The sequence below is a fragment of the Oryctolagus cuniculus genome, chromosome 1, assembly GCF_964237555.1.
Source record: "Oryctolagus cuniculus chromosome 1, mOryCun1.1, whole genome shotgun sequence".
NCBI classification, from domain to species: domain Eukaryota; kingdom Metazoa; phylum Chordata; class Mammalia; order Lagomorpha; family Leporidae; genus Oryctolagus; species Oryctolagus cuniculus.
In genome coordinates this window covers 6,528,851-6,548,510 of record NC_091432.1, presented here as the reverse complement: position 1 = coordinate 6,548,510, position 19,660 = coordinate 6,528,851, and the positions used below count along the sequence as shown (strand labels likewise).

General features: G+C 61.1%; 1 protein-coding gene and 1 long non-coding RNA gene across 4 annotated transcripts; one reads left to right on the top strand and one right to left on the bottom strand.

Moving 5' to 3' along the window:
* Positions 1–6,510, bottom strand: BATF2 (basic leucine zipper ATF-like transcription factor 2). 3 transcript variants are annotated; one of them, XM_070068781.1, is made up of 3 exons: positions 5,672–6,510; positions 4,523–4,627; positions 1–1,558 (listed from the first exon to the last, which is right to left on the bottom strand). In XM_070068781.1, exons 1-3 carry the CDS (start codon positions 5,708–5,710, stop codon positions 887–889), a joined length of 816 nt encoding a protein of 271 aa, XP_069924882.1. In that variant the 5' UTR covers positions 5,711–6,510; the 3' UTR covers positions 1–886. The 3 variants fall into 3 exon arrangements, with proteins under 3 accessions (XP_069924882.1, XP_069924886.1, XP_069924889.1); XM_070068785.1 differs by having other exon boundaries at positions 1–1,555; XM_070068788.1 differs by lacking the exon at positions 4,523–4,627.
* Positions 6,511–9,482: 2,972 nt separating this feature from the next.
* Positions 9,483–18,001, top strand: LOC127487010 (uncharacterized). Its single transcript, XR_007913539.2, has 2 exons — positions 9,483–16,004; positions 17,686–18,001. It is a non-coding gene; the product is annotated as an uncharacterized lncRNA (long non-coding RNA).
* Positions 18,002–19,660: the final 1,659 nt, after the last annotated feature.

Below are 19,660 nucleotides of genomic sequence, written 5' to 3'. Positions count from 1 at the left end.
GACCGGAAAACCCTTTATTTGCCAGCCATCACCTGGGCGCCGAGACCTGTGTTCGGCCTCCAGGAGCGCGTGTCGTACAAAACCCTGGGAGGAGCTCCGTGGTTTCTTATCCTGGGTCACCCGAGTGCTTATCCTGGTCTGAGCCCGAGACCCCCAGTCCTGCTCGTCCAGCTGCCATCAGCCCAGGCCAAGGGGCAGTGCGAGGAGCTGCCTCGAGGGCCTGGGGGTTCCCGGGGGGCTGGGGGCCGCACAGGGGTGGGGGTGCAGCTGGAGGAGACCCAGACCTCACTGCTGTTTGGTTCAAGTCTAGGACCTGCCTGAAATAGCCTTGTCCCTGCCCTCGTTCTCCTCCGGCCCCTTCAGTGTGGCGTGGCGGGAAGCCACCCAGGGCCCACGGGGCAGGGCAGGGCAGGGCAGGAAGCCAGCCTCGTCCCAGCTCTGACTACTGGGGGAACAGTCAGCTTCCAGGCTTCTGCCCTCCCTCCCTCCTCTGGCTCGGCCTCCACATGGGTCCAGCAAGGGCTGGCTTCCGGAACTGCAGGGCTCTGGCCCCAGGAGTCACAACACAGCTCCCAGCATGCAGACCTGCTCCTGCCAGCCCCCATTTCCCGGGACTTCAGCCCCTAGGGCACCTGGGCCGGGATCCCATCAGCAGAGGGAGGAGTGGATGGTGGCGTCCCTGACGGCTGTGTGACCTCGGACACATCACTGGTGTCTTGCTCGGCAGGGCGACTGTGAGGTGGCAGTGTGGGGGCCCGTCCCAGGGGAAGGACCACAGTGACACATCTTCTTCCCCAGTGAAGGCCTGGGCCAGCTGTCTGCGGAAGGGCGGCCTCCGGCAGCGATGGGGGAGAGGCCCATGTGCGGAGGCCACTCTGGGGAGCGGTCAGAAGTGGACTTGAGCCGAGGAGAGCAGTGGGAAGGGGCCGGGAGCCACGCCCAGCTCAAGCCAGTCTGCAGCCCAGACAGCAGGCTCACGCTCCCTGCCCCGCAGGCCAGCAGGCCCCAGAGCACCTGACGGGTTGGGAGGAGGGGCTCCCAGTTTTCCTGGAGCGGGGTGCTCCAGCCCAAGGGGCTGTGAAGGGGCGTGCGGGGCTGGGGGGCTGGGCAGGAGGGCCCCGAGCTTAGAAGAAGACCCCATGGGGCTGGAGCCAGCAGGCGAGGCAGCCAGGACAGGGCTAGGGGACACCTGGGCGGAAGGTGTGGTCGTCACAGCAGGGCCAGAGGTGAGGGAGAGCGAAGGGGGCGGGGACAGGAAGAGGCCAGGGGAATCAAGAGGCCGAGGCCCTGGGGAGAGTTGCTGAGCTGTTGGCGAGCACGCTGGGGTCTGGAGCAGGCCCAGCTGCTTCTGGCAGTCACCTCCGTGGGGTGCAAGGCCCGGGGGCCGCTCAGCTTGGCTCCAGCAGCCGGGGGGCACAGGAGTCGGGCAGGAAGCACAAACCGCTGGGCACAGGTGCGTGTGCAGGTGCAGGGTTCGGCTCCACCACGCCAGCTCCGCCTGCAGGGCCTGGATTTCCTTCCGCAGGGCTTGGTTGTGTCTCTCCAAGAACTCATGCTGCTGAGGAGAAGCAGGTGGGCGGGGAGGGTGTGTCAGCCGGGACCAGAGGCCCTGCGCCCCGCCAGGCTGCTCCACTGCACCCCACTGTGTAAGTGTCTGAGCTGGGCCAGCCCCGCACTGCCAGGCGCCCCTCCTGCGGCCTCACAGCGCCCACGCCTGCCTGCTCTCCTCCCACTGCTGGTCTCCGTGGCACCGTTCTCACCCGCGAGTCCCACCTGCCCCTGAACTGCTGTGGCCACCGACTGTCGCTAATCCTAGGTCGAAGCCCTTTAAAGAGATTCTCTCCTCTCCCTGGACCCAAACTCCCGTCATTGGATTGCAGGCCTGCTCAGAACTCCCGCTCGGACTCTGCTGAGCCCTCCTTCCTTTTGTTGATTGATTTATTTAGGTTTATTTATTTGTTTGAAAGGTAGAGAGACAGAGAGAGCTCCCATTCTTCGTGTGAGCGGCAGGGACCCAAGAACTTGGGCCGCAGTCAGCTGCCTCTCTCGTGCATTAGCGAGAGGCTGAATCAGAAGCAGAGCAGTCGAGACTCAAACGTGCGCTCAGATAAGGAAGGCAGGTGTCCCAGCTGGCAGCTGAACCTGTTATAGCACAGCCACCTCTCTTCTCCCTTGTTTAAAAAAAGAAACTGATTTTTTTGAGAGGCAGAGAGATAGAAAGGGAGAGAGAGGGAGAGAGAGAGGGAGGGGGAGAGAGAGAGAGAGGGAGGGAGCGAGAGAGGGAGGGAGAGGGAGGGGGAGAGAGAGAGGGAGGGAGAGGGAGGGAGAGAGAGAGAGAGAGAGAGAGAGAGAGAGAGAGAGGGAGAGAGGGAGAGAGAGAGGGGTCTTTCATTCTTTCATGTGGGTAGCAGGGACTCAAGTATTTGAACCATCATCTGCTGCCTCGCTGGCACATCGGCAGGGAGCTGGATCAGAAGCGGAGCAGCCAGGACTTGAACTGGCTCCGAGATGGGAACTGGATATCCTAAGTGCTGGCTCAACCCCTGTGCCACAGCAGCCTGCCCTTCTTCCTTTTTAAAAAAAAATTTTTTCTCTTCTTACTTTTTCTTTTTCTTTCTTTCTTTCTTTTTTTTTTTTTGACAGGCAGAGTGGACAGTGAGAGAGACAGAGAGAAAGGTCTTCCTTTGCCGTTGGTTCACCCTCCAATGGCCGCTGCGGCCGGCGCGCTGCGGCCAGCGCACCGCGCTGATCCGGTGGCAGGAGCCAGGAGCCAGGTGCTTTTCCTGGTCTCCCATGGGGTGCAGGGTCCAAGCACCTGGGCCATCCTCCACTGCACTCCCTGGCCACAGCAGAGGGCTGGCCTGGAAGAGGGGCAACTGGGACAGAATCCAGCGCCCCGACCGGGACTAGAACCTGGTGTGCCGGCGCCGCTAGGCGGAGGATTAGCCTAGTGAGCAGCGGCGCCGGCCTCTTCTTACTTTTTCTTTGAAAGGCACACACACGCGTGCGCGCGCACGCGCATACACACACACACACAATCTCCCATCTGCCAGTTCAGTCCCCAAATGGCCACAGTGGCCAGGGCTGGGCCAGGCCAGAGCCAGGAGTCCAGGATCCACCAATCCAGATCTCTGCTGTGAGTTGCAGGGACTCAAGGACTTGGGCCATCATCTGCTGCCTCCCAGGGTGTGCAGTAGCAGGAGGCTGGACCGGCCTAGCGCCAGGCACTCTGGCGTGGGACGTGGGCATCCCAAGACACCCGCCCCTCTCCTCCCTTCCGTCCCGCAGATGGACTTTGCTTCCCCGCCATGTTTCCTGTCTGCTGCCTGGACACACTTCCGGCTGCTCCCGCCCTCGCGCCGGCGCTGACACGGCCTTGTGTCACCCTGTCCCGGGCACCCCAGTCTGCTTGGTGCCCCTGGCCGGCTGAGGGCCGCGGCAGGATGCAGGGCGCTGTTACAGGCAGACAGCACAGGTGTGCTCTGACTGCCGGACCCGAGCCAGCGCTGAGTCCTGTCCTGCCAAACGCCGCGTCTGAGAAGCCTCTGGGACGGTCGTCCCTCGTGCCGCGACGGACACCCAGCACGGGAATTCTCCAAAGGCTTCCACTGGGCTGCTCATTCACTGGCCACGTCAGGACGACCCGGATGTCACTCCCGGGGAGGACCCCTTAGGCAAACGTCTGTCATCCCCCTCCCCCACCCTGTCCCCTGCTTGCTTCTCCCCTCTCCCTGCTCCCCTCCCCCCGACTCGTCACCATCTGACATCCCGAATCCTTCGTGGATCATTTATCCGGCTGGCTGGCTTCCCCATAAGAAAATGAGCCCTGTGGGGGTGGGGCGGGGCTGCCGTCTGCAGTGTCCGCAGCTGTAGCTCCAGCCTTAAGAACTGCGCCTGTCACTCGGGGGACACTCAGTAGGCCCTCCGGGAAGGAACGAACAAATGACTGCATGGGCTGAGCCGGCGTCCCGAGCACCTGCCTCCCCCTTGCAGGGTCACGGTGCTATTCCCTTTCTTACAGAATCGTGTACCCTTAGAGAACTGTTCACCCTGGAGCCCGGCGCGAACTTCACCTCCTCATGGGTCACCCAGTGCCACGACGCATGTCCTAAGGACTCGATTCCACACCCCCAACCCCCATGAAGCCCCAATACCCGTGATGACTGTATTCAGAGACAGAGCATTTAGGGGGTGATTTAAGTCACCTGGAGCCAGGGGCGGGGAAGGAGGGGGCTGTGGTCCCCCCAAAGCCACGTGGTCCTGCTGTGGGGGGGGTGACTGGGTCCTGAGGGCTCCGTGGTCAGTGAGCAACGGATGAGTGGGTTGGGGGGCTCTTTTGGGCGTGGCTTTGCCATACACGCAAGCTCTCTCTGGCAAGCTCTCTGGACATGTGGCACCCCCTCACGCCGTGCCCCAGCAGGAGGGCCCTCACCAGATGCTGAATAAACCTGCATTCTTTAGGAAATGCCCGGTGCGTGCCGCTCAGCTACAGCAAACGGCCCGAGACGGAGCGGGGCCCCACCTGGTGCAGGGCGTCCGCCTTGTCCGTGTGCTTCTGCCGGCTGCGCTGGGCGGCTGCCCGGTTTTTCTGTTTCTTCTTCAGCTGCCTCTGGAGCTCCTCGGGGTCCTGCAGGGCGCCAGGGAGAGGGCTCAGGGGGCCCCGCAGGGGCCTGTGCCCTCCGCCCTCGACAGCCATTGGCACAGCCAAGTCCTTGCCCTGAGTTAAGTCCCGAGGGTCCCTGTTCTCCACCAAGCCCCTGCTGCTCTCTCAGTACCACCTCCCCCCCCCCCCCCCCCGCATCACAGCGCTGCCAGCCGGGCCCCCGGCGCCGCTCACAGCAAGCCGGGAAGCTGGGGAGCCGAGACTCACACCCCAGGCTCTTACCAGCTGTGTTCCTCCGGGCAAGTGGCTCACTCTCCCTCAGAGGACGGGAGGCCAGCAGCCCGCGGGGCAGGCAGCAAAGCTCAGCTCTCCCCAGTCAAGGTCAGGGCCAGGGCCAGGGGCTTGTGCAGTTCCAGATGCCCATGCCTTGCTCAGACTCAAAGCTGAGAATTACTTACTCAACAAGCAGTTATTAAGCACCTACTTTGTGCCAGGCACTGAACTAGGGGGACACAGGCAAAACTTCCTGCCCTCAAGCGTTCCCGGTCCAGTGGGGCAGCAGCCTTGAGCGGACGCATGGAGGTGGACAGTGAGTCCGCTCAGAGAGGAGTGGACTCCCAGGTTGACAACGGCGACCGCCCCCTACCCTGGGCTCCACAGGACTTGGAAGAAACAGCTCATCCGAACCCCCAGTGCTCTGGAAACAGTGCCTGGGGGTTCACGCCCACAGCAGGCTCATCTCAGGTGCTGGGGGGCTGAGACCAGGAGCTGGGGGTGGGGGAAGGATGTGGTGAGGGGATGGAGGAAGCCTCCAAAGGAAACCATGAGCTGGGAACTGGAACAGGAGGGCGCGAGCTCCTGTAAGGGCAGGGAGGGGAACAGGTGGATGGGGATGGAGAAGGTGTGCAGGTGCCAAGTTCTAAAGCGGAGGCTGGACCTGCAGTGAGCGAGCAGGGGTGGAAGGCAAGGCCCAGAGAAGCCCAGGGTCACACAGTGCTCTGGACTGCATCCCTCACGGCCTGGACGCACGCCCCCCGCCCCCCTCCATCCCCGGACCCCTGTACTCACGGCCCCGGTCAGCGGCCCCTGGTCCCCATGGAGGTGCATGGCTTAAGCAGGCAGAGCAGAGCCTCCTGCAGTCCTGGGTGTCCCTTGGCAGCGGTGACCTGCCAGTGCCCTCTGGGGGCCAAGGAAGTGCAGGTCTTTAACCCCGGTGACCACTCCGCCCCCGCAAGCCCAGTTTCGGTTTCTCCTAAAGCCGCCGGCTGCTCAGAAGCCCTGGCTGGGGCTCACGTGGGAAGGATTTCCGGACATGAACTGGCCTTCCGCTGGGCCCCTTGTTCGGGAGGAGGACGGTGGAGAGGAGAAGAGGGACAAAGGTCAGGAGTGTGTGTGTGGGGGGGGTGCTGCAGGAGGAGCCAGTCAGTGGGGGTCGAGGGCTCCTGGGGGGGTCTGAGACAGGACTCGCTGTGGTCTCTGAGCCGTATCTTCTTCTCTGCAGAGTGGAGTGGAAGTGGCACACGGAGCCAATCCAGGCTTGACATCAGAACTCAGCAGGGGGCTGGCGCCGCGGCTCACTAGGCTAATCCTCTGCCTTGCGGCGCCGGCACACCGAGTTCTAGTCCCAGTGGGGGCGCCAGATTCTGTCCCAGTTGCCCCTCTTCCAGGCCAGCTCTCTGCTGTGGCCCGGGAGTGCAGTGGAGGATGGCCCAAGTGCTTGGGCCCTGCACCCCATGGGAGACCAGGAGAAGCACCTGGCTCCTGCCATCGGATCAGCGCGGTGCGCCGGCCATGGCGGCCATTGGAGGGTGAACCAATGGCAAAGGAAGACCTTTCTCTCTCTCTCTCTCTCTCACTGTCCACTCTGCCTATCCAAAAAAAAAAAAAAAAAAAAAAAAAAAAAAAAAAAAAAAACCTCAGCAGGTTAGAGCAACTCCCCTGAGACCCTGCGAGCCCAAAGCAAGGGTAGGCAGCAGCCCCCACCCAGGACACGCAGCAAGGGAGAGCCCAGCTTCCAAGCCGAGTGATTGGGGCAGTCTCTCCTTTCTGTGCCTCTGTTTCCAAATCCGTAAAGTGGGAGCAGTGATGGTTCTGCCGTGAAGATGAAGGGAGCGAAGCCGGGGGGGGGGGCCCCGAAGCAGGCCTGCGGCAGTGCAGTGAGGCCTCCACAAACATTCGCACTCGCGATGCGGAGGAGGTTCGAGCGGCACCATCCTACCATACAGAAAGGCGCGGATCGCAGAGTGCTGAGCCACTGGGTAGAATTTCTGCAGGGTTTACGAATGCGGACGCGGAACTACAAACGCTCCTCAAGCAGCTCGCGGGAATCGTGTGTGCGCTGCGCAAAAACTAAGCACGTTTCAAAATTTATTGCACCAAAATTTTTTAAAAATTTTTTATTTATTATTTGCGAAATGAGAGAGAGAGAGAGAGAGAGAGAGAGAGAGAGAGAGAGATCCCATCTGCTGGTTCACTCCCCAGACGCCAGCAGCTGGGAGCTCAGAATTCAGTCGAGGTCTCCCACATGGGTGACAGAGATCCGATGACTTCAGCCACCACCCCTGGCTCCCACAGTCTGTATTAGCAGGAAGCTGGAGCCAGGAGCCAGCGCTGGGAGTGAAACCCGGGTCCTCTGATGTAGGACATCCGCATCCGAACCACGAGGCTGCACACCTGCTCCTTAACTTTTGATTTCATTTTCCAATGAACTTTTTGAAGTCCCCTTGTTTGCAATCACAGTATGAAAATATGCACGGGAGGGGGCCGGCGCCGTGGCTCACTTGGCTAATCCTCCGCCTGCAGTGCCGGCACACATGTGGGCGCCGGATTCTGTCCCGGTTGCTCCTCTTCCAGTCCAGCTCTCTGATGTGGCCCGGAAGGGCAGTGGAGGATGGCCCAAGTGCTTGGGCCCTGCACCCGCACCTGGCTCCTGGCTTCAGATTGGTGCAGCGTGCTGGCCACAGCAGCCATTTAGGGGGTGAACCAACAGAAGGAAGACCTTTCTCTCTGTCTCTCTCACTGTCTAACTCTACCTGTCAAATAAATTAAAAAATTAAAAGAGAAAATATGCATGGGAGTGAGAAACACAAAATTCGGAGTGGTGGCAGGGGAGAGCTGGGCCAAGGCTTGCACGGGGACTTCAGTGGTGTCTTAAACGGGGCACAGGGCTCTCTGACGTGATGATGGTGCGCGCTCCGGAGTGCACCTGAAATGTTTCCTATTAACAGCTTCTGATGATCCCCCAAACCCTGAAGCCCAGACGAGCCTGCTGGTTGTGTGTCTGGGAGAGACCAGGCTTGCACGGGACCTCTGTCTGGGGGACAGAGGAGTGGTAACCCCCGTCCAGGACCAGCTTGCGGCGTGTGGGGTCCTAGGGTCTGCAGCATCTTGGGGCTGGGCTTCGGTCCTCGGGGCCCAGAGCTGAACATGCAGGATCACAAGGATGGCAAATATGGCGGATAGGATTCTCCGAGGCGCGGTGGTGGCCGAGGGCGCTGTGTTGAGGAGGTCAAGCCTGCCTTTGCACTTATTTAGAGTACTGCAATGGATTGGCAATGTCTGCCGGGTCGGGATTGATGCGTGATGTCTGCCATGAGCAGAGGTGTGGAACAGTGCGATCCCCTGCTCTCCTGGCACCAGCACAGAACGCACACTGGCTTAGAGGCGGAAGGCTTGGTTCACCAGGTGTTCCCGTGTGCACGCAGGGTTGACGGTGGAATCCTACCTGTTTTTCGGAGTCCTCTTGGGGAAGGGAAAGGAGATGAGCAAACCCAGCTCTTTCCGGCTGGGCTGCATTCACGGAGACACAGCCTGCACTCCAGGGTCCTGCACGAGGCTCAGGATTAGAAACGCTGGGGTGGGCACGTGGCCTTGGGCCCCACGGCTGGGCCTTGCCTCCTTGCACCGGGGCACAGGCTGAGTGGGACACCCTGCACACTGAGTTTGAACTCTATTTTTGCTTCCCAGACATGAGGAGAGCTGGGGCGTCTTGCCTGAGGCGGGCTCCTGCGGGGCTCATTAAGTCGGTCCGGGAGGTCCACAGGGAGGAACCTGGGAGGGCCTGTGCATGACGTAACCCCAAGGACACCCGCTGGAGGGGAGGGCCTGGGGCCGAGTGTCCCCACTGCAGCCCCTGTTCCGGGGCCTGAGCACCCCCACCCCACCCCCATCCTCCCCTCCACGCCCGGGCTGCCCTGAGAACAGAGCCTGGGCAGGTGTGGCTCCTTCCAGGGGCACAGTCCTGGAAGAAGCTTTTATGACTTGATCTTCCTGAGGGGGCGGCTGGGAACAGGCGTGGCAGGGAGGGAGGGGCCGGGGCGCCCGGGCAGCGTCTTCCCAGAAGTGGCGGGGTGAGGCTGCCCCAGAGGTGGCCGCCCCGAGTGACCCTCATGGAGTCTCAGCTCAGGCTGCCGGGACGCGATCCAGTAGGCTGGGCCCCGTGAGCGCCGGGCGCAGGTGCCCTCCCGTGGCAGAGAGGAGGCGCTGGCCCCTTTTCATCTTGTAGGGACCCTAATCCTGTTGCGGGGGTACCTTTCCCGTGACCTCATGGAGACCCAACTTCCTCCTGAAGACCCCACCTCCAGACCCCACCGCCCTGGAGCAGGTGGGTCTGGGCAGGGGGAGGGGTGTGGAGCACAAACACTGAGCCGTCACCGAGCGGGGGAGGGGGGGAAGGTCACGGGCCCTCCTCCACGCCCACGCAGCCGTCCACACCAGCAGCGCAGCTGACGGCAGCACGGCCTTAAACGTGGCCCCCGCGTGGCAGACTGCTCAGCGAGTGGATGAATCCGAGCCGTGCGGGCCCCAGACTCCTGAGTAAGGAGCCTCTCCCCAGCCAACCCCTCACTGCACCGGCGAGGAGAGGAGGCGTGGGGGGCGGGGGGCGGGGGGCACGAGCCTCTCCCCAGCCAACCCCCTCACTGCACCGGCGAGGAGACGGAGGCGTGGGGGGCGGGGCCGCCAGGATGCGGTGATGCCCGCCGAGGCCTTCCCACCGCTCCTGGGGCGGCTTAGACGCCCAGGGATGAGGGCCCCGCGGCTGGGCTCTCCCACCACGCGCAGCCCTTGCTTTAGGCCACAGGTGCCGGGCGGCAGGCGGCCGCTGGTGGGGCAGGGGCTGCCTCCTCACTTCCATCCACAACCATGACCCCCCAGAGGGGTGTGGGCCACACCTGTTGAAACAGGAGGTCACTTCCTGCTGGGGGGGGGGCAGCTCTGCAGAGCCGGATTTCTGGGAGCGGGCGGGGTCTGGAATTTGCTCTCCCTCCACCTCTTCTGCCCATCTGAGGACAGGCGTTGCTGAAGGGCTTAGAACGGTGCCTGGGTCGCCAGTCCCTCGAATCCCCTGACCTTTTAACAAAGACACCCAGTAGATACCTGGTGAGGTTGTGTTCACACGAGCTGCTTTCCTGCTACGTATTTTAAGGAAAAATGATGGATGGCAAGAATGGAGAGGAGCTCTTTCCCAAATGAAATATCTTCTTTTAAAAAATTTTTACTTTATTTGAAAGAGTTAGGGAGGGAAGAGATGGTCCATCCACAGGTTCCATCCTCAAATGGCCACAACAGCCAGGGCTGGGCCAAAGCCAGGAGCCAGGAGCTTCTTCTGAGTCTCCCACGTGGGTGCAGGGGCCCCAGGATTGGGGCATCTTCCACTGCTTTTCCAGGCGCATTAGCAGGCAGCTGGCCGGGAAGGGGAGCAGCCGGGACCCAAACTAGCGCCCATATAGGATGCCGGCACTGCAGGCAGCGGTTTAAGCCATTATGCCACAGCGCCTGCCCTGAAATTTATTTAAAAAAAATTTTTGTTTATGTCTAAGGCAGACAGAGACAGAGCTCCCATGCACTGGGTCACTTAAAAAAAAAAAAGATTTATTCATTTATTTGAAAGTCAGAGTTACACGGTGGGGGAGGGGGTCTTCCATCTGATGGTTCACTCCCCAGTTGGCCACAACGGTCAGAGCTGCACCAATCTGAAGCCAGGAGCCAGGAGCTTCTTCCAGGTCTCCCACACAGGTGCAGGGGCCCAAGGACTTGGGCCATCTTCTACTGCTTTCCCAGGCCACAGCAGAGAGCTGGATCGGAAGTGGAGCAGCCGGGTCTCAAACCGGCGCCCATATGGGATGCCAGCGCTTCAGGCCAGGGCATTAATCTGCTGCACCACAGCTTTGGCCCCACTTTTATTTTTTTAAAGATTATTTGAAAAGCAGAGTTGCAGAGAGAGAGAGAGAGAGAGAGAGAGAGAGAGAGAGGTCTTCTATATGCTTGTTCACTCCCCAAATGGCCACAACGGCCGGAGCTGGGCCTATCTGAAGCCAGGTGTCTCCTCCAGGTCCTCCATGCAGGTGCAGGGGCCCAAGCACTTGGGCCATCTTCCACTGCTTTCCCAGGCCACAGCAGAGAGCTGGATTGGAAGTGGAGCAGCCAAGACTTGAACTTGTGCCCATCTGTGTTTTTCCGGGTAGTCCAAGCCCCAGAGAGACCTGGCTCTGCCATGTGAGTGCTGTGACCTTGGCCAAGGCCCTCGCTTCTCTGGGCCTCGGTTTCCCCATCTGTGAACTGGTGAGAATCCACGGTGACGGAAGCCACTTCGGGGAAGTGCTCGCCGGTGAGCTCACGACGGGCTTGTCCCCTCTCTTGTCCCAGTGATTCTCTTTTTCATTGAAAGGGAGGGAGGGAGGGAGGGAGAGAGAGAGAGAGAGAGAGAGAGAGAATCTCCCTTCTTCTGGGTCACTCCTTAAATACCTGCAAAAAGCCTGCTGGGCCAGGCTGAAGTCAGAAGTCCAGAACTCAACCCAGGTTCTTTAGGGTTAGGGTTAGGGCTCCCACGTGGGTGGCAGGGACCCAAGTCCCTGAGCTACCACCTGCTGCCTCCCAGGGTGCACATTAGCAGGAAGCTGGGATGGGGAGCGGAGTGGGGACTGACACCCAGACACTGCAATAGGGGGGTGGGGTCCCCACATGGAGTCGTTGCTGGACCACACTCACGCGACCCACAGAGAGCAGAGGACCACACGCAGAGGCTGGTGTGGGGGGACTGGCCAGCCGGGGTCATGGGACAAAGACCTGGAGTTCAGAGCTGGGGCGGAGCTGGGCGGGGCAGGAAGCCGGCAACTCGGGATGCAAGAGCCCAGCGGGCTCTGCCCTCACGGATCTCCCACCAGGGATGGCACCGAGGCGCCAAGTGGGGCTGCAGAGGACTCGAGATTGTCCAGCCTCCTTGTTGTCTAACTGGGGAAACTGAGGCTGAGCAAGAGGCGGGGACTTGGCCAAGGGCAAAGAGGCAGAGCTGGGTGTGCTGCAGCCTCACTTCCTCCCCTGATGATCCAAGGTCTCGGGCCCCGGTCGGGGAATAGTGGGGACCCTGGGCACCCTCAGGAGGGTCAGCAGGAGCGGACTGAGCACCCTGATTTGCCCTTCGAGGCGCTCTGCCGGCGCCCAGTGTGACATCAGTGCCCAGGGCCTGCAGGGAGATGAGCGAGCAAGTCCCAGAGCCAGCCCGGGCACCCATGGACTGGACGCAGGTGCCTCCTCCAGTTTAGCTTCCACATCCAACCTTCCAGTTCTTTGTTTACTAATTAACAGGACAAACCCTACACTTGGGTATGCTGCCACCAAGTGCCGGCTGGCGCCCCTGACATGGACATGTGGTCCAAAAAAAAAAATTGAGACTTGATTCACAGACCTGTCGCACTGGAGAGAAGACCTGGTTTTCTCCCTTCTGAGGAGCAGGCACTCGGCCGAGCGGTGAAACGCTGGCATCCCACGTTGGGTTGAGTCCTGGCTCTGCTGCCAACCCCCGCTCCTGCTAATGCGCACCCTGGGGGGCAGCAGGTGGGGGCTCAAGTAGGTGGGTCCCTGCCTCCCACGTGGGAGCCTCAGGTTGACTTCTCAGACCCATGCACTCGATGGGCCTTCAGAAAGTTCACAGCTATTACTGGAAAATTATGCGTGGATTCCAAGCTTTTTGGCACCAGAATAAATTTAATCTTTTAATTCCATTTTCCATAAACTTTATGAAGTACCATCTATACGTCCACCGTCATACATAATTACAGCTTTGTATAGCTTCTCTTTTCCTTTTTGAAGATTTATTTATTTGAGTTACAGAGAGAGGGAGACAGACAGAGAGAGATCATCCATCCTCTGGTTCATTTTCCAAATGTCCACAATGGCCAGGGCTGGGCCAGGCCAAAGCCAGGAGCCTAGAGCGCCATCGAGGTCTCCCACGTGGGTGCAGGGGCCCAAGGACTTGGCCATCTTCCACCGCCTTCCCAGGGGCATTAGTAGAGAGCCGGATCCAAAGTGGAGCAGCCGGGACTCTGACGGGTGCTACATTGTACGGGATGCCTGGGGTTTTGTTAACAACTCCGTCTTCCTACCCCCGAGCAAATGAAGACACCGCGAGCAGCCCCACCCCACCCCAGCCCTTAGAAGCCCCTCCCCCGCCTGCTTTCTCGCTACAATGAGTCAGGTTAAACAGTTACTTCCTGGCTTCCCTCTTTCCACACAGTCTGGTTTCTTGGTTTTTGATGAATCTTCTCGGAAATCCTGCCCTGTGGCCCCGGGGACAGGCAGGACTTCAAGCCTCACATTCACACGGGTCTGGCGCGGGTGGGACCGCGGCGAACTCCAGCAGTGCAGAAGTGCTGGGGTCATCAAGGCCCTGCCCCGTGTGTGGCTGGATACACAGACACATAAACACTGCAGCCGAGGGGCCGGGGCTGCGGGGGAGGGGGCCCTGGAACACAGGCGTCTCCGAAAGCCCCCGAGCTGGCTTCTCCCAGGATGCCCCGAGAGCTCGGGGTGGGCCAGGCTGCAGAAAGCCAGCGAGAGCCGGACCTCACTACCGGCACCGTCCTCGTTATAACACCGAATTCTCCACCCGGGGCAGAGGTGGCCGCCATCTCAACAGCGTGTGAGGAAACAGAGATGTGCGCTCTGGGGCCGGCGCTGTGGCGCAGCGGGTACAGCCGGCGTCTGCAGTGCCCACATCCCACATGGGTGCTGGTTCGAGTCCCGGTGCTCCACTTCCCATCCGGCGCCCTGCTCACGTGCAGGCTTGGGCCCTGCACCCCCGTGGGAGCCCTGGATGGAGCTCCAGGACCCCGGCCATTGCAGCGGTTCGGGGAGTGAAGCAGTGGATGGAAGACCTCTCTCTCTCTCTCTCTCTCTCTCTCTCTCTCTCTCTCTCTCTCTCTCAAATAAGTGAGTCTTAGGTGTGGGTGGGAGGGGCCTTGCCCTACTGTTCTGCGGCACCCTGGGCCCGCCCCTGCCCCCTGCTATGAAAGCCCTGGCAAACGGCTTCTCCAGGTGTGAGGGAACTGGCCTCCACCGCCCCTTGTGGCCAAGCACAGCCCCCACCCCGAGAGCTCCTGCCGGTTATCTGTGCCGCCACAAGCGAATGGGCCTCCTGTGTCCACTGATGAACCCCCGGCCTGTGGTGCCCCCTCCTGATGCCGGCTCCCCAACTGCAGCACCGCTTGAGCCCCAGCTACTTGCCTTGAGCCAGGCAGTGGGTGTCGGCCCGAGAACTGGGACCCGCCACCCGCGTGGGCGACCGGGCTGGAGCTCCTGGCTTCTGGCTCTGGCCGGCCCAGACCAGGCTGCTGCAGCCATCTGGGGAGTGAACCAGCAGATCGAAGATGTCTCGCAAATAAATAAATGACTATTTTCTAAAAAATTAGCTAACCTAGATGGTGTTACCAGCTAATGCCCCAAGCAGCTCAAAATTTCTTGTGACTCGGTTCTATTTCAAGACCCTAAAATGTAGGCCCCCGTGTGGCGTAGCGGGTAAAGCCTGCAGTGCCGCCATCCCACATGGGTGCCGGTTCTAGTCCCGGCTGCTCCACTTCCAATCCAGCTCCCTGCTATGGCCTGGGAAAGCAGCAGAAGGTGGCCCAAGCGCTAAGGCACCTGCACACATGTGGGAGACCCGGATGAAGCTCCCGGCTCAGCCCTGGCCATTGCGGCCACCTGGGGAATGAACTGACAGTTGGGAGATGTCTGTCTCTCCCCCCTCTCTAACTCTTTCAACAAAATAATAAATAAATAAATAAATAAACAAACAAACAAACAACCTGTAAAACACCTGCTGTTCTCCAAGCTGTCTCTGGGGTCAGGGGCAACGCCACCCCCGGCCCCCTGGGCTGGTCCAGCCTGAGGGCAAGGGCTACACCCGTGCAGACGGAGGGACGAGCACACAAAGGCGGCCGTCACCGTCTTCCCTGGATGCTGAGAGCGCTGCCCCAGAAGCTGCCCCCTCAGCACCGCGCGCGGCCTGTGCTGCTGCGTCTCTGCGCCTGCGCGGACTCGTTCCCGCCCATCACACGCGGTGACGACGCCTGCCCTCTGCACACGCTGGGCGACGAATTTCCCAGAATCCACCAGGAGGCGGGCCGCAGAGGGACTGTCCCTGGCGCAGGGTCAGGATGCCCGAGGACCCAGCGTCAGCTGGGGCTCCCTGGCTCCGGCCCGAGTCGCTGACTCAGAGACCCCAGAGGGAAGTGGCCACCTGGAGCCCCTCCTCTCCAGCACCTTGCAAGTCAAAGAGCCATTTGGGAAAGCCAGGGCAGGGAACGCTGCCCGAGGAGCTGCCCCCGGGAGGGGCGGGAGGGGCGGCGTCAGGCTGCGCTGAGATCTGTGAGCCGGGGCTGGGGACCCCGGCCGGCCTTCCTGGGTTCCTGGGTCACGGGGGCGCCGCCCTTTGACCTGGGGTCAGAGAGCGGACAGGAACAGGTGGGAAGTGGCCGGGGATTCCGTGCTGCGGCTTCACCTTAGCCGCAAGAGTGCCTGGGGGAAGAGGAACTGCTGGGGGAGGCACTGGGGCGGGTGGGGGTGGGGGGCTGGACGCAATGACGGGGGATGGGCAGCACTCAACCTCCCAGACGAGGGAAAGCGCTGCCCCCGCACAGGGCCCCTGAGGAAGAGGAGCTCGCTAGCTGCACAGGAAAGGGGACAGGGCCGCCTCTGGCAGCGAGCCCGGGCATGGACCCTGAGAACCTACAAACCCCCACCCCACTCCACGGCAGCCAGTGCACGCGCCCCTGCCGGCCAGCGCTGCCCACACGGGGCTGGTGGTGAGCCCGGGGCTGGGGCTTCCCTCCGTCAGGGCCCGCGAGGGGAAGGAGGCGGGGAAGATGTGCGTGTGCCACCCCCCCCCCAGCTGTGCAGGTGGAGGGGCCGCTGGCTTCCTGCTCACAACCCTACCCGGGCCGACAGGCAGGCGGAGAAGTCCGCCCGCTAGCCAAGGCAGCCCGGCTGGCAGGCGGCTGCCAACCAAGCTGACACGGAGCAGGGGGGCCAGCCGGCAATCGTGCAGTGCTGGCCCCAAACTGGGAGCCCCACGTACCACAGGGCCCGCGGAGAAGGGGCCGTCACAGGACCACGGCTGCAAAGGCAGGTGAGGACGGGGCTGAGGGCCAGCAGGGGCCAGGAGAACCCGCTCTGCCCTCCTCGGGAGGCGGGGCACTTCCGGGACCCCGCAGGTCAGGGAAGGCAGGCGGCTCCACGCCTGTCCCAGTGCACACCCCTTCCGAGGTTGGCTGGTGCAACAGGTAAAGCCACCGCCTGTGACGCCAGCATCCCACATGGGTGCCGGTTTGAGTCCTGGCTGCTCCACCTCCAATCCAGTTCCCTGATGGCCTGGGAAAAGCAGCAGCAGATGACCCAAGTGCTTGGACCCTTGCCACCCACTTGGGAGACTCAGATGGAGTTCCAAGCTCCTGGCCTCAACCCTGGCCCAGCCCTGCCATTGTGGCCATCTGGGCAGTGAACCAGTTGATGGAAGATCTCTTTAATTCTGCCTTTCAAATAAACAAACTAAATCAGAAGGAGGAGGAGGAAGGGGAGGAAGGAGGAGGAGGAAGGGGAGGAAGAGGAGGAAGAAGAAGAGGAGGAAGAAGAGGAGGAGGAAGAGGAGGAGGAAGAGGAAGGGGAGGAAGAGGAGGAGGAGGAAGAGGAGAAGGAGGAGGAGGAAGAAGAGGAGGAGGAAGAGGAAGGGGAGGAAGAGGAGGAGGAGGAAGAGGAGAAGGAGGAGGAGGAAGAGGAGGAGGAAGAGGAAGGGGAGGAAGAGGAGGAGGAAGAGGACGAGGAAGAGGACGAGGAAGAGGACGAGGAGGAAGAGAAATTGGCTGCCGGTGCTGAGGCCAATCCCTCTACCTCGGTGGCGATACCGTTCAGGGTTTCAACACCAAGATGGGGCAGGTGACGAGGACAGGAAGATGTGAGGGCAGGCGCTTCACTGGCGGCTGCTCTCCACTCTGCCGCAAGGTGACCCAGGAGGACAAGGGACGCCACTGCCAGGGACCAACCAGCTAAGGGAGGATCTAACCCATGGGTACTGCGGGCAGGGGGCCTTGAGAAAGGGAATGCCCGGATGTCCCCAGACGCGAGAGGGAGGGAGGCAGGGCTCACGGCAAACATGACTTAAAAAAAAAGAACAGTTTATTTGAAAGGCACAGTGACAGAGAGGGAGACAAAGAGAAAGAGAGAGCTTCCATCTGCTGGTTCACTCCTCCAATGGGTGCAACGCCCAGGGCTGGGCCAGGTCAAAGCCAGGAGCCTGGAACCCCACCCGGGTCCCCAGCGCGGGTGGCAGTGGCCGTCATCTGCTGCTTTCCCAGGCACACCAGCAGGAAGCTGGATTCAAAGTGGAGCAGCCAGGACTCAAACCGGCACTCTGATACAGGATGTCGGTGTCGCGAGCAGCGGCTGCACCTGCTGTGCCACGATGCCAGCCCCCAAACCTGATTCCTTTAACAAGATCGGCAGGGCCAGGGCGCTCCCCAACTGGCTCCTTGCTGGGTAAAATCCTAATCTTCCTGGGAGCCCTGGCTGCCCTTGAGGTAGAAGGGGAGAAAGGCTGGGTTGACGGCTAAGAGGGGCTAAGCAGGAGTGGAATGGGGAAGGAGTGTCGGGGAAGGCGGCAGAGAGACTTTCGGAGCCTCAGATCTGTGCAGGGGGTTCTCTTTTTTTTTTTAATTTTTTAAAAATTTATTTATTTACTTGAAAGTCAGAGTTACAGAGAGAGAGAGAAGGAGAGGCAGAGAGAGAGGACTTCAATCTGCTGGTTCACTCTCCAGATGGCCACATCAGCCGGAGCTGCACGGATCCGAAGCCAGGAGCCAGGAGCTTCTTCCAGGTCTCCTACGCAGATGCAGAGGCCCAAGGACTTGGGCCATCTTCTACTGCTTTCCCAGGCCATAGCAGAGAGCTGGATCAGAAGAGGAGCAGCCGGATCTCAACCAGCGCCCACATGGGATGCCAGCACTGCAGGCGGTGGCTTTACCCGCTACACCACAGTGCTGACCCCTGAAGTGGGTTCTCAATTTCTGCCTCCCTCACTTCTGTGGGTCCCCGAGGGGCCCAGCCCACTCCTGGAAGAAACCTGCCAACTAACTCGGGTGCTACTGTGTATTTAAGTCAAGACAAAGCGGAAGTGGGCGTCCCAGGGAGCTGGGGGAGGGGTCCTCAGCTCTCCTCTGGAGGCCACTCAGGAAGGTATCCTAGCTCCAGCTGATCCGCAGACACGGGCCCAGGGTCAGGTGGACAGGCTGGCAGTGCCCGACCTGGAACGAGGATCCTAGGGCAAACTGACCGCGGGCCCCGGGATAAGCAATACCCTCTGAGACTTGCGGCAGCAGCCGGGATCTCTCCAGCTTCCCAAGAAACGTGGACTTGGGGGACTGAGAGGGAGGGAGGCAGAGATCCTCCACCGCTCCTCCACCCCCCAAACAGCTACCACAGCCAGGACCAGGCTGAGGCCAGGGGCCGTGACGCCACCAGGGCCTCCCGCAGGGAGGGGCCCAAGCGTGCAGACAACCTTGCGCTGCCTTCCCAGGGAAATCCTAGGGGAGTGGGGGAGGACAGCTGGGGCTGGGACTGGCGCTCCCCCATGGGATGCGGTATTGCAAGCTGCGCCCTCACCCGCTGTGCCACAGTGTCAGCCCTGTAAAAACAAAAGTTTCTTGCCACTTTGGAGCCCTGGAGATGGGCTTGTCACAGCCATACCCGTCAGGAGGCAGTCAGATGAGAGTGGGCGTGCCCAGGACCGGAAGGCCTCCATCCACGGCGCCCGCCCCTGCCTCCCGTCGCCACTGTGACAGGCAGCCCGTCTCAGGCTGCTGCGGGCACGAAGGGCGCATCCCCGGGGCCACGACCCACTCCCCTTCCAGAACGCACCAGGAAGTGCGGCACTGGCGGCTGTTCTGCCGCAGGGTTTAAAAGCTACAGCTTTCAGGAACGTCTTGAGGAGTGCTCAGAGGGGCACAGATGCGGGAACAGTCCCGCAGCACAGGGGGGTGCTACCGCTGGCCCCTCAAAGGGGGCTCCCAGTAACACCATTCAAACCACAAATCAGGGTGGGTGTTTGGCCTGGCAGTTAGACCGTGGGCAGAGGACCTGGGTTCAAGTCCCAGCTCTGCTCCCAATTCCAGCTTCTTGCTAATGGAGACCCTGGGGGGCCAGGTCCCTGCCACCCATGTGGGAGACCTGGATGGAGTCCCTGGCTCCTAACTTGCACCCTGGCCTGTCCCCAGCTACTGGCCACTTGAGGAGGCAGCAGGTGCATGGAAGATCACTCTCTGGGTCTCTGCCTCTCAAACAAGAGATCAAAATTTTGTATGTAAATAACGGGTAAGAGCCTTAAGTATCTGGCAGAGAGAGGACGAATGGTTTCAAGAGAAAAGGCACAAAACCCTAAAGAAACTGTGACGTGCACGGCTTAAGACACCCCAAGGACCAGGGCGCCTCCCCAGGAACATGAACTGGCCACCGATGAATCGGCTCCACCCTACGCCAGGAAAGACTTACGGGGACTCCTGGCTACAGCCGGCTTCTGGGGCATTGAAAGGAGAGGACACTGGCCCTGTGCATGAGATGAACGCAGCGGGGCCTCTAAATGCCGGCACCAGATGCTGTAGACAGCCTGGCCACACTCACAGCAGCGCCGGGCCCTGCGGGCAGCGGCAGCCACCTGTCTGCTGATTAGAGCAGCAGAAATGTGAATGACCCGACGACCCCCAGCTGCCTGCACCCCATACCTGTGGCCGGTGCTAT

Bases quoted from the DNA above. Each gene is read 5' to 3' on its own strand.
- BATF2 (XM_070068781.1), bottom strand. From the start codon at position 5,710: ATGCACCTCCATGGGGACCAGGGGCCGCTGACCGGGGCC. The intron at 4,628-5,671 runs GTGAGTACAGGG...GGCGCCCTGCAG, and splicing joins AGGGGCCGCTGACCGGGGCC to GACCCCGAGGAGCTCCAGAG. The intron at 1,559-4,522 runs GTGGGGCCCCGC...GCTTCTCCTCAG, and splicing joins AGGCGGACGCCCTGCACCAG to CAGCATGAGTTCTTGGAGAG.